The sequence below is a fragment of the Stegostoma tigrinum genome, chromosome 3 (genome assembly GCF_030684315.1).
Source record: "Stegostoma tigrinum isolate sSteTig4 chromosome 3, sSteTig4.hap1, whole genome shotgun sequence".
In the NCBI taxonomy this organism is placed as follows: domain Eukaryota; kingdom Metazoa; phylum Chordata; class Chondrichthyes; order Orectolobiformes; family Stegostomatidae; genus Stegostoma; species Stegostoma tigrinum.
In genome coordinates, this window is record NC_081356.1 from 31,736,236 (window position 1) to 31,750,332 (window position 14,097).

The 14,097-nt window shown below is 41.4% G+C and overlaps 1 protein-coding gene across 5 annotated transcripts in view; it reads right to left on the minus strand.

Moving 5' to 3' along the window:
- The window catches only part of LOC125451332 (sushi domain-containing protein 1-like), a 95,795-nt gene that overhangs the window by 13,522 nt on the left and 68,176 nt on the right, over positions 1-14,097 (minus strand). For 4 of the 5 annotated variants that reach the window (XM_048528339.2, XM_059644272.1, XM_048528338.2 and 1 more), the window contains 3 exons: positions 11,483-11,576; positions 9,580-9,835; positions 368-407 (listed from right to left, as the gene is read on the minus strand). In XM_048528339.2, the coding sequence (XP_048384296.1) occupies positions 368-407; positions 9,580-9,835; positions 11,483-11,576 (390 nt within the window). Of the gene's footprint in view, positions 1-367; positions 408-9,579; positions 9,836-11,482; positions 11,577-14,097 lie in introns of those variants that run through there. The other variant, XM_048528343.1, reaches the window with a different exon arrangement.

Genomic DNA, 14,097 nt, shown 5'->3' on the forward strand with positions numbered 1-14,097 from the left:
GGCTTGCCATCTCCAATTTTATGCTGTTACCAAATGATGATCTACACTGAAGTGTTGTTTGAAAGCTGACTGATTGTTATGCTCTGAGATAATGGGAGCTGCAGATGCTGGAGAATCCAAGATAACAAAGTGTAGAGCTGGATGAACACAGCAGGCCAAGCATCTTCTCAGGACACAAAAGCTGACGTTTCGGGCCTAGACCCTTCTGATGTCAGCAAGATCAGTGTGGAGATGGTTTACAATGATCATACTCTTTCGAGTTGGCTGATTCAGTTAAGCTCTCAACAAATGGTCGGCACAACATTGTGGGCTGAAGGGCCTGTTCTGTGCTGTACTCTTCTATGTTCTATGTTCTAAATCATCTCACCTTTTAACTGTGCCAAAGTCACACACGATTGTTTCTTCACCTAAGGAAACAAAAACATACACTTTAAATTGTCATGTGACTTCCCAAAACAATGGGCTTGCATCTGTCTGAAGAACCTTTGGCTATTTTGTAACAGTGAGAACAGGGTTGGATCTGCCTGGGAGAAGGTAAAGACAGAAGTGGTATTGATATTGCAACTGGGCTAATAAATCAGAGCCCAAGACTAATGTTCTGGGCACAAAAGCTGAAATACCACCATGACATATGGTGAAATTCAATAAGTTCTGGGATCAAAACGAGTTGAACAAGTGATTAAGTAACCAATACTACAGTAATTGTTGGGGGAAAAGACCCATCTGGCTCACCAGAGAAGGAAGCCCGTCATCTTATCTGGTCTGGCTGACATGTGACTCCAGACCGACAGTAATACTGTTGTCTCTTACCTGTTCTCTGAATAACGTAGAAATGACCTCCAGCACAATTAGGGATGAGCAAAATTTGGAATCATAGACATCAATTACTAATAAATGCAATAGGAAATGCAAGAGAAAAGCCTGGCTAGCCATGCCCAATCCTCTGTAAGAATATTTTAAAAAATCTACGTATGGAACATTTTAAATAAATGTTTTTAAGCAAGGAAATTCAACCGAAGGAGACAACAACCAAGGGAACTGATAGTGTCAACAGTTGAACAGGATCTGCTTTTACCATCAAACGTGATTTCTATTTTATAAAAACACAGATCCAATTTTATACTAACTTTAATATGGAGTTTATTTCACAATAATTCTGTAACTCCATTATGTGCTCATTACACAGGACTTCCTTTTAGTGCTGGACAATAAATGAAGGAGAACCTTGCAACTAAACTATTGCCAGAGATTGATGTTTTCAAGATTCTTAGACTTAATGCATAAGTCAAGTGCAAATAAAAATGTTACATTTGCTGCACTCTTATAAACAGAGGCTCAGTGGTTAGCACTGTTACTTCACAGTGCCAGGGACCCAGGTTCAATACCACCCTCGGGCATCTGGGGAGTTTGCACATTCTCCCCACGTCTGCCTGGGGTTCCTCCAGCTGTTCCACTTTACTCTCACCACCTAAAGATTTGCTGGTGAGGTGGATTGGCCGTGCTAAATTGCACACAGTGTCCAGGAATGTGTAAGTTAAGTGGATTAGCCTTGGGAAATGCTGGCTTATAGGGATAGAATAAGGGGGTGAGTCTTGTGGGATCCTTGTTGGAGAGTCAGTGTGGACTTGTTGGGCCAAATGGTCTGTTCCCACACTGTTTGGATTCTATAAAGAACAGAGTTGAAATTAAATAACTTCACAGAATGGGTCACACAGAGGGAGGGTATTCCTCTTTCCATGCCAATTCTTTGCCCTAACACCATGGACTCATCTTCTGTGCGACACCTTGTCAAAGACCTTAGGGAAATCCAAACAGATCACATCCACTGACCCCTCTTTATCTAACTTGCTCATTACTTCCTCAAAGAATTCGACCAGATTTGTCAGACTTGGGACCACAATTGTTTACAATTTCCACAGATGATTTAGAGTCGGGGACCGAGTGTAGTGTGTCAAAGTTTGCAGATGTTGCTAGCATGAGTGGTAGAGAAAAGTGCACAGAAGACATTGAAAGGATATCGGTAGGTTAAGTGAGTGGGCAAGGGTCAGGCATACGGACTACAATGTTGGTAAATGGGAGATCAAATATTTTGGTAGGAATATCATAAAAATGGTCGATTATATAAACGGCGGGAAATTGCAGCATGCTGCTGTGCAGAGGGACCTGGGAATCACAAAAAGTTGGTTTGCAGCTGCAGCAGGTAATTAAGAAGGCAAATGGAATATTGTCTGTCATTGTTAGAGGGATGGAGTTTAAAACCAGGGAGTGTAGGCTGCGGGTGTGTAGGGTGTTGGTGAGGCCACACCTGGAATACTCATCGGAATTTAGAAGAATGAGGGGGGAATCTTGTAGAAACAAATAAAATGATGAAGGAAATAGATAAGATAGGAACAGGGAGGTTGTTTCCACTGGTAGGTAAAACTAGAATTGGGACATGGCCTCAAAATAAGGGGGAGCAGATTTAGGACTGAACTGAGGAGGAACTTTTTCACACAAATGGAATTCCCTGCCCAGTGAAGCAGTTGAGGCTACCTCATTGGATGTTTATTTTAAGGCAAAGGTAGGTAGATTTTTGAACAGTAAAGGAATTAAGGATTATGGTATGTGGAGCTGAGTCCATGAAAAGATCAGCCATAATCTTATTGAATGGCAGAGCAGGTGGCCTACTCTTGCCCCTATTTCTCATGACCCCCTCTTGATTAAGCCATGCTAACTCAGCCTTACTTTACTATGCAATTTCAAGTACTCTGCAATCTCATCCTTAATAATGGACTCTGAAATCTTACCAATGACCAAAGTCAGCCTAACTGGTTTACAATTTCCCTTCTTCTGCCTTCCCCACCCCCCACCCCAGCCCCACTGACTTTTTAAACAGGGATGTTACGTTCGCCATTTCCCAGTCCTCCAGGATCCTTCCTGCCTCCAGTGATGCCTAAAAGATCATCACCAAATGCCTCCACAACCTCCTCAGCTATCTCCTTCAGAACTTTGGAGTGTACTTCATCCAGTACAGGTGATTTATCCATTTTTAGGTCTTTCAGCTCTCCCAGCTCCTTCTCCTGAGTGATGGCCACTAAACCACCTCTGCCCCTTGACTCTAACTTCTGGCTACTGGTGTCTTCCACTGTAAAGACTGATGCAAAGTACCAATTTAGTTCCTCCACCATTTCTTTGCTCCCAAATACTACTTCTCCAACCTCATCTTCCAGCAGTCCAATGTCCATTCTTGCTTCTCTTTCAAATTTTATAACTCTAAAAAACCTCTTGTACTCGTCTTTTATATTACTATCTAGCTTACCCTTGTATTTCACCCCATCCCCTCCCCCTATTATTTTTCCAGTTGTCCTGTGCTGGTTTTTAAAAGTATTTCTGCTGTGTGCAAGTTCATGACCAGACAGCATAAACATAAGTAAGTTATTGATAAGTGCAATAAGGAATTCAAGAGAAAGATCTTTACTCCAAGAGTGATGAGAATGTAGAATTTATTTTTGCAGCAGTAATCCTCATCACTGATCACCATAACATTATGAGGATGTCTGCGCTAATGCTCACTATGAGGGTACGTTTGTTGTCACTGCCAGCATTAGAAATGCAGGTCTCTTTTAGGTCCAAACTGGCCAGCTCCACAGTTGATTGTCATAGAGGCCCTTCAGCCCATCATATCCATGCTACAAAACATTCATTTACCCTAGTTTCATTTCCCAGAGCTTAGCCTGTAGTCGGGTGTTTGTCTAAATAATTCTTAAAAGCTTTGATGGTTCCAACCTTACCCCCTTTCAGGGAATGAGTTCCTGATACATACAACTTTCTGGGTGAAAAAAAATTTCCTCAAATCCACTTTAAACCTCCTGCGCCCTTTCTTAAAGCTGTCCCCCTTGGTAATCGACCTCTCTACTAAGGGGAAAGGTTTCTCCCTATCTACGTCCCTAAAAACGTTTTCTAAATTCAATCCCGGATACAAGAATCATTGGCACCTCCAGCATTTATTGCCCACCTCTAGTTGTCCTTGAGGTGGTGGTGGTGAGCAGCCATCTTGAACTGCCGCAGTCCATTTGGCATCCAGACGCCCTCAATGCCATGAGGATGGCACTTCCCAGATTTTGATCCAGCAACTTCGACGGAACTTTCAACCAAAGCCCGCCTCAGCCTTCTCTGGGCTATATTGTGGTGAGTCAACATGTTCAGAGATATTATGACACACTGCTGGAGCAGGCAGGGCTTCAAACTCCTGGCTCAGAGGTAGTGCCCACATCCTCTCTTTGTATACTTCCTTTTGCATTATTGTTGCACTACCCCAGTGCTTATAATTTGTTAACTGGGTCATTTGGTGTTTGGTATGCAGAAAAAAAATTGTGTCATAATTTCCAACTTCCTACTTCTCTTTGGCTATTACTTTTGTACCCAGATATCCTGGGCAAGTGGTTGCACTCTGTCCACCAATACACAATACTTCCAGAGAAAGGTGGGCAATGCAGGGGCTGGCATCCATCAACGACCTCTCCGACTCCACTTCGATTTAGTCCCTTCCCTCTGTTTCCACCTTTTCCTTCATTTTGATATTGTTGCATTGTCCCTGGTTCAGTGTTTGTTAATTGTTACTTGTTGATTTGTTTAATTGTATGTTGTGGTGGTGGGTTACAAAAGGAGGGGGAGAACTGGGTTCTAGTCATGATTTTTGAATGCCTTCTTCCCTTCCATGGCTACTTTCGGGCCCAGGTGCATGCAGTGGTCACCAATACCCTTGAAGCATTGAGAGGGAGGGGTGGGCATCATGGAGGCTGGAATGAATTATGTCCCTCTCTGACACATTTTAATTTAATCCTTCCCTTGTTCACCCTCTTATTTTTGTTTAAATTTTGTTATTATCTGGAGAGCAGCAATTTTTACTTATTACTTATTAAATTGGTGAAGTGGATGATTTGATGGTGGGCACAGTAGAGGTGGAATATATTATGTCCCTCACCAACCTCATTCTGATTCCATTTCCTTCCTTGCTTTTGCCTTTTGGTTTGATTTATGTTATTTTTACATGAATAATTTTAAGTGCTGGTGGCTAGTGCTTATATCTTGGTTACTGTGTGTTTGGTAAATTTGATGGTGGGTCTATTCTTTGGCAAAATAAAACTGAGTTGGGTGTTGATATCTGGACAGAAAGAGAGTCCAGAGGGGGCATAAATGAAAACTGATAGTTGTACTATGCTACCGATTATGGGAAAATGCTGGACTGTTATTGAGTTTATAACAGGACACTTAGAAAATCTTTACCCATTCAAGGACAGTCAACGTGGTTTCCTGAAATGGAAACAGTGTTTGGTTAGTTTTTTTAGAATCCTTTGAGAAAGCAACAAAATGGATAAAGTGGACCCACTGGACGGTGTTTAATTTGATTGTGACACTTTGGCAAATGCATTCTGGAAATCTGTGGTTACAAGGCAAAATAATAAACATAATAAATAATACAATGAAACCTTTGTATATCTCTGAAAGTCTTTTGCTGCTGAATTCAATATGGATAGTGCTGTAAGAAACTTCCACTTTTTAGAGGAAAGTCAACTTGGCCTGGCGTCATTGAGGAAAACCATTCATTAATTTAGCAAAAAGATACTCTTGCCTGGAACAAGATGCCATTTACTGCAGGTTAGCAACTGCGCACAAATTACACTGATATGATATGCATTGTTATACAGATTATGAAGGGTTCAAGATACAGTCATAGAGATGTACAGGAAACTGACCCTTTGGTTTAACTCATCCATGCCAACTAGATATCCTAAATAAACCTTGTTCCATATGCCGGCCATTGGCCCATATCCCTTGAAACCCTTCCCATTCAGATGCCTTTTAAATGTTGTAATTGTACCAGCCTTCACCACTTCCATCAGCAGCTCATTCCATACACACACCACTCTCTGAAAAAGTTACCCCTCAGGTCCTTTTTAAATCTTCCTCCTGTCACCTTAAACTCCTGCCTTCTAGTTTTGGACTCCCCCACCCAGGGGAAAAGACCATGTTTATTTACCATATCTGTGCTCCTAGTGATTTTATAAGCCTCTATAAGGTCACCCTTCAGCCTGTTGGCAACAGATGATAGGTCTGACTCCTCTGAGATCCATGTTCTTCTCCCACCAAGGCTGTATGGTATTACCATAGTAGATGCTTAAGACATTCCTCCAAACTTTTCAGACCATTACATCCTTTCATACACTCAGTATACCGAAAATGGTTGAGGTGAACCGATTGAGACATTTAACTGAAAGGCAGATAATACATGAGAGTTGTAAAAAAGAAAAATTCCGACAGAAACAAAATTATTCTGATCATGGGCAATGAGGCAGTGTGCATCTCCAAGTCCTTCCTTGCTCTTTAGTAACTGTCAAGATGATTGAACAACCCACAACGTTAACTGTGCTTTTTTTCTTCACAGATGTTGCCAGACCTGCTGAGCTTTTCCAGCAACTTCTGTTTTTGTTCCATTTTCTGTTGTTGTCTGTTAAGAAGTTAGTAGGCAGCCCCATCTAGTGGCGTGGTGCAGTATCGGTCCAGCAAACTAAATTGATTTTCAAAGTAATGTCAATTTTTGTTATTCTGCTCCATCTTTACTAAACCTTTTTTGTTTTAGTCTATCATGATAAAGGCAGTCAGTATCATGTAACTCAAGTATTGCTGAAAACGAGATGCACTTTGTCAAAGATTTTCAACTTGTGTTTATCAGGATAATTTGCAAGAGAAGCCAAAGGGAAAATAACATTTTTACTGTACAAGATAAAGTGCTGATTGGTTAGCAATTGGACTTTGATTGGTACAGGCATTGCCATGGAAGAGGCACCAGGTAATGACGACTGACAGTTAACTGTCAAACCTTGTTTAAATATTAAACCAAGCAAGTTGATTTTAAGTGGTTAAGCTGTTGGCCTGAGAAAATGGCTGTCACCTATTTTACTGAGTTGTGATAAGCCTTATCCATAAATGTTCTTTCTGTGTGCAAAGAACGAGGGACCCTGCATATTATTGTGTGCAACTTTCAGTACACGCATGTGACTTCAATCACTATACAACTGTAGGAAACAATCCTACTTTTATGGCCAAATTTTTATTTACTCACTAACCTATCCATATCATATCGCAGACCCCAGATACCCTCCTTACGACTTACTTTCCTGTCTATGTTGATATCATCATCAAATTTGATAAACATACATTTGGTCTCCACATGCAAGTAATTTATATAGATTGTAAATAATTTAAGTCTCTACACTGATCCCTGTTGTATACCACTTCCTGCCAACTCAACAATGACCTATTTATGCTCGTCCTCTGCTTTCCATTAGACAACTACACCTCAATCCATACTAATGTGTTACTTTCTATAGCAGGAGCTGCATTTTGTGTAGTAACCTTCAATGTGGCACCTTACATTCTGGAAATCGAAGTTCACTGCATCCACAAAGTCTAGTTTATCCATGTTGCTTCTTACTTCCCCAAAGAACTCTAATAAATTAATCTAACAAGATTTCCATTTCAGACAACCATGTTGACTCTCTCAGAAGGGGCTCAGATTTTCACACACCCTGTTGTAACATGCTTAATAACAGATTCTAGCAATGACCCTACGACAGATGCTAAGATGGGTGACTTATAGTTTTGCGCTTTCCTGGATGCAGGAGTCACAATGTGCTATTTTACAATCTATTGAGATGAGGTTGTTGATTTGCTCACTGAGCTGGCTGGTTATAGTTTGGTGAGCAAGTCAACAACCTCACCCACAACCCAAGTACAAATCTTCACAAGGGCCTTAAAAATCTGTTTAGATCTTCCTAGAATCTAGGGAATTTTGGAAAATTAAAACCAATGCATCACCATCTCAGCAACCATTTCATTCAACACGCATGGTTTTGAAGACTTTTATCAGATCCTCTCTTAGCCTTGTTCAAACAGAAAAGTCCCAACTTATCCCCATAACTGAAGCTTCTCATCTTAGAGGCATTCTTGGAAGTCGATTCCAATGCATTTGCATCTTCCCTCAAGTGTTGCCTCAGAACTACACATGGCAGCCGAGATCTAACAAGTGTCTCATAAGTTAATCATAACCTCCCTGTTCCTGTACTCTTCAGCCCTATTTATGCAGCCTAGAACACTCTTTATTAACAGTTCTCTCTATTTGCCCTTGCATCTTTAATGACTTTCAGGTCTTTCTGCTCCTACACTCCTTTAAAATTTTATCCTTTGTTTTATATTATCAACTATCCTTGTACCAAAGTGTATCACATCACACCTTTTCACACAGAACTTCCCCTACCACCTAGTTATCCACTCCACCAACTTGTCAATATCTCTTTGAAGTTTTGCTTTGTTTTCCTCACAGTTGACAATTCTCCCAAGTTTTGTGCCATCCACAAGCTCTGAAATTGTCTCCTGGACAGAAGATCAAGGTCAGGAAAATCAAAGTTCCCAATGCCAACTCCTGGGCCACTCCAATACAAACATAGGGTTTACTTTTTCTTTCTCTTTCTCAGCCTAGAAACCTGTAACTCCAAATTGTTTTCCATGGTGTGAGTTTTCCCTCCAGATAAAACGAAGCCAATCTCCCGGCCTTGCTTAAACTCCCCCTGATCCAACCATTTTCCTGTACACTGAACCAGGGAGGCTTTTGGCTTCTATCTTTTATTCTCTCTCTCACTCACTCACTCATGAATCACATGGATCTTGTATCCAGCAGGAATTGTCATCTGGCTGACCTACGGAGCCTAAGTCTCATCCATCTTGGGTCTAAATGGGCAGATAGCATAACTGTTTACAACCTGCCATTATCAACACTTTCCTGGAAGTTTTGTGACCTGTAGTCCATCCACTGTTAGCACACAGGCTGCTGCTATTATCTCCAAGCACAGAGGGAGTGTCAGTGGGATTCAAAACCCCAGGCTCTAATGTCCTGACACGTGGGTTTGAGTTATGAGTAAATGGGGAAATTTGAATTCAGTAAAAATCTGGAATAAAAAGCGAGCCTAATGGCTACCAGGTAAGCAACTGGTAGTTTGTTTTTTGTTTTTAAAAAAGTCCTGTTGACTAAAGTCCTTTAGGGAAAGAAAATTTGCCATTTTACCCAGTTTGGCCTATGCGTAACTCCAGACGCAAGGCAGTGTGGTTGACTCTGAATTATCTGCTGGAAAGTTCAAACAAATGACTCAATTCCAGTGTAGTTAGGGGTGGCCAATAAATGCTGGCCTAGTCAGCCACACCCTCATTCTGTGAATAAATAGAACTTTGAAAAACTGTGACCTTTTGCAGTAAAACAAACTATATCCCCTTTAATCTCAAATGATCAAACCACCGAGATTCACAGCTAGGAAAGCTTCAGAACCGCTCACATAAACCCTTCTGCTCACATTATATTAAGGGCACAGTCCCAAACCATGACAATCTTATAAACATCGTAATTGTAACACTCCACGTCCTACATCAGCTAGCTCATTGCAGCATTAGTCTGCTAGGTTCCTGTGTGTCAGATTGTCCTCACGCAAATAATTTTGATGGACAACAATATTTCATTCAAAAGCACTTTTCCATAAAGAATCAACTTACATAATTCCATTCACTAATTGTTTTCAGCAGGAAGGAGTAGTTCTTGCCGTTTTCTAAAGCTGCGTTATAATACTGTCTGTAGTACAGTCGGTCTCCCACAGAAAAGTGCATCCCATCCTCAACGTCCGTTGCCACAAATTCTGCCGTAATGTATGGTTCTCTGCCCCTCCTGTGGCCAAAGAAGCTTGTCATGGTCTGAGAATTGCAATCGAACGAGTGCTGCAAATGCAAGGGCAGAACAACGACCTGGTAAAAGCTGAACAAGGAGATGGGGAGGAAATAAATTACATCAAAAACAAATCAAGCAAGCACAGTGACAGGGGCGTGGGGGGGGGGGTCAGTTATTGTAACACTTACTGACTTTGTACAAATAATAATAATGATTGACAAACTCCTTCAATTCTTATCTTGCGCTAATTCGAGATTTTATCTGCACAATCATTAATAGCTGAGCCTTCACCTGCCTGAGCCCTAAACTCTCTCAGCCTGACTGTGTCTCCCTCTCTAAGGTTCTCCTTAAAAATCTTTGACCAAAATTTTTGTCGTTTGCCCTAGTATCTGTTTATATGGCTCAGTGACAATTTTCTCTGGACAATTGCTCCCATGAAGCACTCTCACGTCAACTTAAGGCAGTAAAGGTGCTACAATATTGCACACAGGTTGTTGTTGCAGGCTGTCAAGAAATTAAAATGAAAATCTCTAGCTGTGCCACCACTGTGTACAGGTCGGATCAGTGAGTCTCGCAGTGACCCGCTCCATGAGTATCACTATCTGATTGTACCAATGGGCTGGTAACCTGGAAACCCAGGCTAATGTTTTGGGGACTCAGGTTCAAATCCCATCATTCGAAGATGGTAAAATTGTATTTGATTAAAAAATACTTCTGGCACTAAATACATAATGGAGAGCACATAATTGTAGTCAATTGCTGTAAAAACCCATTTGGGACTTGGAGACCCATGCAGATGGTGAGAAAGTTAGAGAGAATGCTGATTGTTACCTGCAGGTTAAATTCACCACTAGTCATCTCTCTCTAATGAGAGTGCAGTCCTAGTCATCTGGGGCTATGGTGGTACTTACTAATATTATTATGTTACTTATATTATTGGCGGCACAGTGGCTCAGTTGTTAACATTGATGCCTCACAGCACCAGGGACCCAGGTTCAATTCTAGCCTCAGGCACTGTCTGTGTAGAGTTTGCAAGTTCTCCCCGTTTCTGTGCGGGTGCTCCAGCTTCCTCCCACAGTCCAAAGACGTATAGGTGGATTTTTCATGGAAAATTGCCCATAGAGTCTGGGCACGTGCAGGCTAGCCATGGAAAACATGGAGATAAGGTGAGGGCTGGGTCTGGTTAGAGGGTCAGTGCAGAGTTGATGGGCCGAATGGCTTCTTTCTGCACTGTAGGGATTCTATTGCTTATTCTAAACTATTAACACTATTTGCGATAATAAAATGTGAGGCTGGATGAACACAGCAGGCCCAGCAGCATCTCAGGAGCACAAAAGCTGACGTTTCGGGTCTAGACCCTTCATCAGCTCCCATTATCACTAACACTATTTGCGAAGTTGGTTGAGGGATAAACATTGACAGGGTCCCCTGCAGGGCCATCTCTTCCCCTCAACTCCTCTTCAAACATTGCACTCGATTAATTTGTGCCCACATGAGGGAAGGAGGGGGATCCCAGTTTAATGTCACACCCAAAAATTGGCACCTCCAACATGACAGTGCTGCAGTGGAGGTGTCAGCCTGTTTAGATTGTGTGCTCAAGCCTCTCCAATGAGGACACATGCTTTCACATTCATCTATGAGACAGCTCCCATTCTGAACCAATACTGGCATGCAGCAAGTTCAAATCTTGCTCACGTCGGCTTTATTTTTTAAATATAAATCTGAGACGCTCACCTGATCGGTCCATTTCTACTTTCCACACTTCGGAGGTGGATTGGCGGAAGGGTTTGCTTTGCGATCATAACTTGCACATCAGGCACTGGAGGGTCTAAAACAAAGAAGGATATGTTAAAAAGTGCACAGAGCTGAAGTAAAGTTCTGGTCATGTTAAAAAGCTCATTCAAAAATAAAAGAGGAATGTGGGCTTAAAATACCGTAGCTATTTACAGTCTGAAATAAAAGCAAAATGGCTGATGCACTCAACTGGTCTAGCTGGAGGAGAATTAAAGTGAACACTTCTGTGCCAACCAGTTTTGTTGTACGCCATCAGCAGTTTTATTATTTCACTTCGTGACAGAGCTTAATTTTTATTCTCTCCTGCCCCTATACCCCTCCTCTCTTCCATGCCTTTACACTGGCTTAAAATTGCAACTTTGTTGACTTATTCGTTTACAGGATCAGTATCCAACTGAAGGTCAATTTTAAGCTAATTTTTGTTAATATTAACAGTGAGTACTCCCCTGAGAATCGTAGAGTTAAAATCGAGTCTTATATCTTGAGAAACAAATGCACATTGTGCATTTTATATATTTAGTATTTGTGCATAAACAAAAAATGCTGATGGGCATCTTTACGATTTATATTAAAAAGAGCAAACAGATTGAATTCCAAAATGACAGCACCAACATGATTGACGTTAACACTAATGTATGATAGAACTCACTGTTCTGTTCGAGAATTATTGTACAAGTAACAGATCATGCAAATGTTGTTGCTTTAGTTATTTAAAAACTTTTGAAAAAAACAATGTTTCATATTTCCTCAGAGATAATGGGAACTGCAGATGCTGGAGAATCCAAGATAACAAAGTGTGGGGCTGGATGAACACAGCAGGCCAAGCAGCATCTTAGGACCACAAAAGTTGACGCTTCAGGCCTAGACCCTTCATCAAAAAATTTTTCAGATGAAGGGTCTAGTCCTGAAATGTCAGCTATTGTGCTCCTAAGATGCAGCCTGGCCTGCTGTGTTCATCCAGCCCCACACTTTGTTATCTTTCATATTTCCTTGCTTGGTATTAGTAATTAAATAGGTTGATAATTAACATAAAATCCCATTGTTAACAGGGAAATACATTGATGATGAATCCAGCAAAAGGGAAGCACATTTTATAATGGAGGTCAACTGGACATGTTCAAACTTCTAAACTTTTGATCCCTATAGTCCACCGTCTAAGATAAATTTCACTGAAAGCAACTCTTTTTTTTACTAAATATATTGCACTATTTCTCTCGTAGAAAATCTTTAAAGTCTACAAATGTACACCAACACTTGTTATAAGGCATCTCCACCAGAAGGCAGTAGGCTTGGAGAAGGAGTTGGTGGACGATTAACTGAAAATGGACATCAACGTGGGCACAGTGGGTGAGGTGGATGCCAATTTCAAAGTGGCAGCAGACAAGGCACCTGTTATTATTGACTGCTTTGTCATTAGCTTTTTAATTCTGTTGTGTTTCTGGTAAGGAGCACTACCAGTGTCAATCACTCCGTAAAAGACAGTGCTTCCTTGCATAGTCTGTCGTCTCTTTTCTTCGATTCTTCAGCTGATCTCATAAGGACCGCAGTTGCCTCAGGTGTAATTGTAGCCTTCTGATTCTCTCCACCTCTTCTTTGTAATCACGTGATTTAATCGGCTTCTCCAATTCTTCAGCAGAGAGAGTTCCACTCCATGAGACTGAAGCAACTGCTTCTGTGATCAGGTCTTCAAAACACTGGTCTCCTGCTTGTTCTGACTAGTGAACAACCTTGGCTCCTTCAGTATCTCAACTGGGGATCCTGGTGAAATTAACCCAGGCTCAGGCCTGGCATGTTCCAGCAGGAATTAATATTTGATTTTCTAACCTTGTCCTACAAGCCCTTAATTATCTTTCTCAGTGCCAGCACACAGAATTCTTTCCAGCAGGTGCTGGACGTACAGTGGTTGAAAGGTTTTGTTCCAAAGAATTCAGAACACTGCTGAAACCTCTAACTCTCTCGTCAGCTTTGAAGGCTGCAATTACCTGCTGGTACTGGCTGCGTGAATGAGCTCATGTTTGGAGTTAAAAACAAAAGCTCAATGTCTGGATGACTGTCTGTGAGGGAGGGTAAGGCCAGGTGCATTATCAAGGATAAGCAGGGCCTTGAAGGGCAAGTTATTTCTCATCGAATAAGTCCTTAGCTCCTTCCAAAAGCAATTCTCAGGCCAATCACCGAACACTGCTGTTTCGCTTCCAGTTTATCAGCAGATAAGGTATTGCTTTTCTTTCAGGGTTCGAGGGTTTTCTGGTGCATTGGTTGATACTTAAAGTCAGTCACACAGCAAAAGCATTAGCCCATCCTTTGTTACTTTGAAAGCTGATATCTTTTGGGACAGACAGTACCAGTCAGGGCAGGTCTTTAACCCAAATGAAATCAGTCTGTTCAAGGAAGAGAATGGCAGTCAGCATCTACCATCTCAAAGGAGCAAGGGACAACAACTGTGCAATGGCTTGTCATCACATGCTCTATGCCCTGATTACTTGCTGATTAGCTTGGTCCCTCTTAAAGTGATATGACAACACAATCCTCAAATACGTTATTATCTCAGATTACTA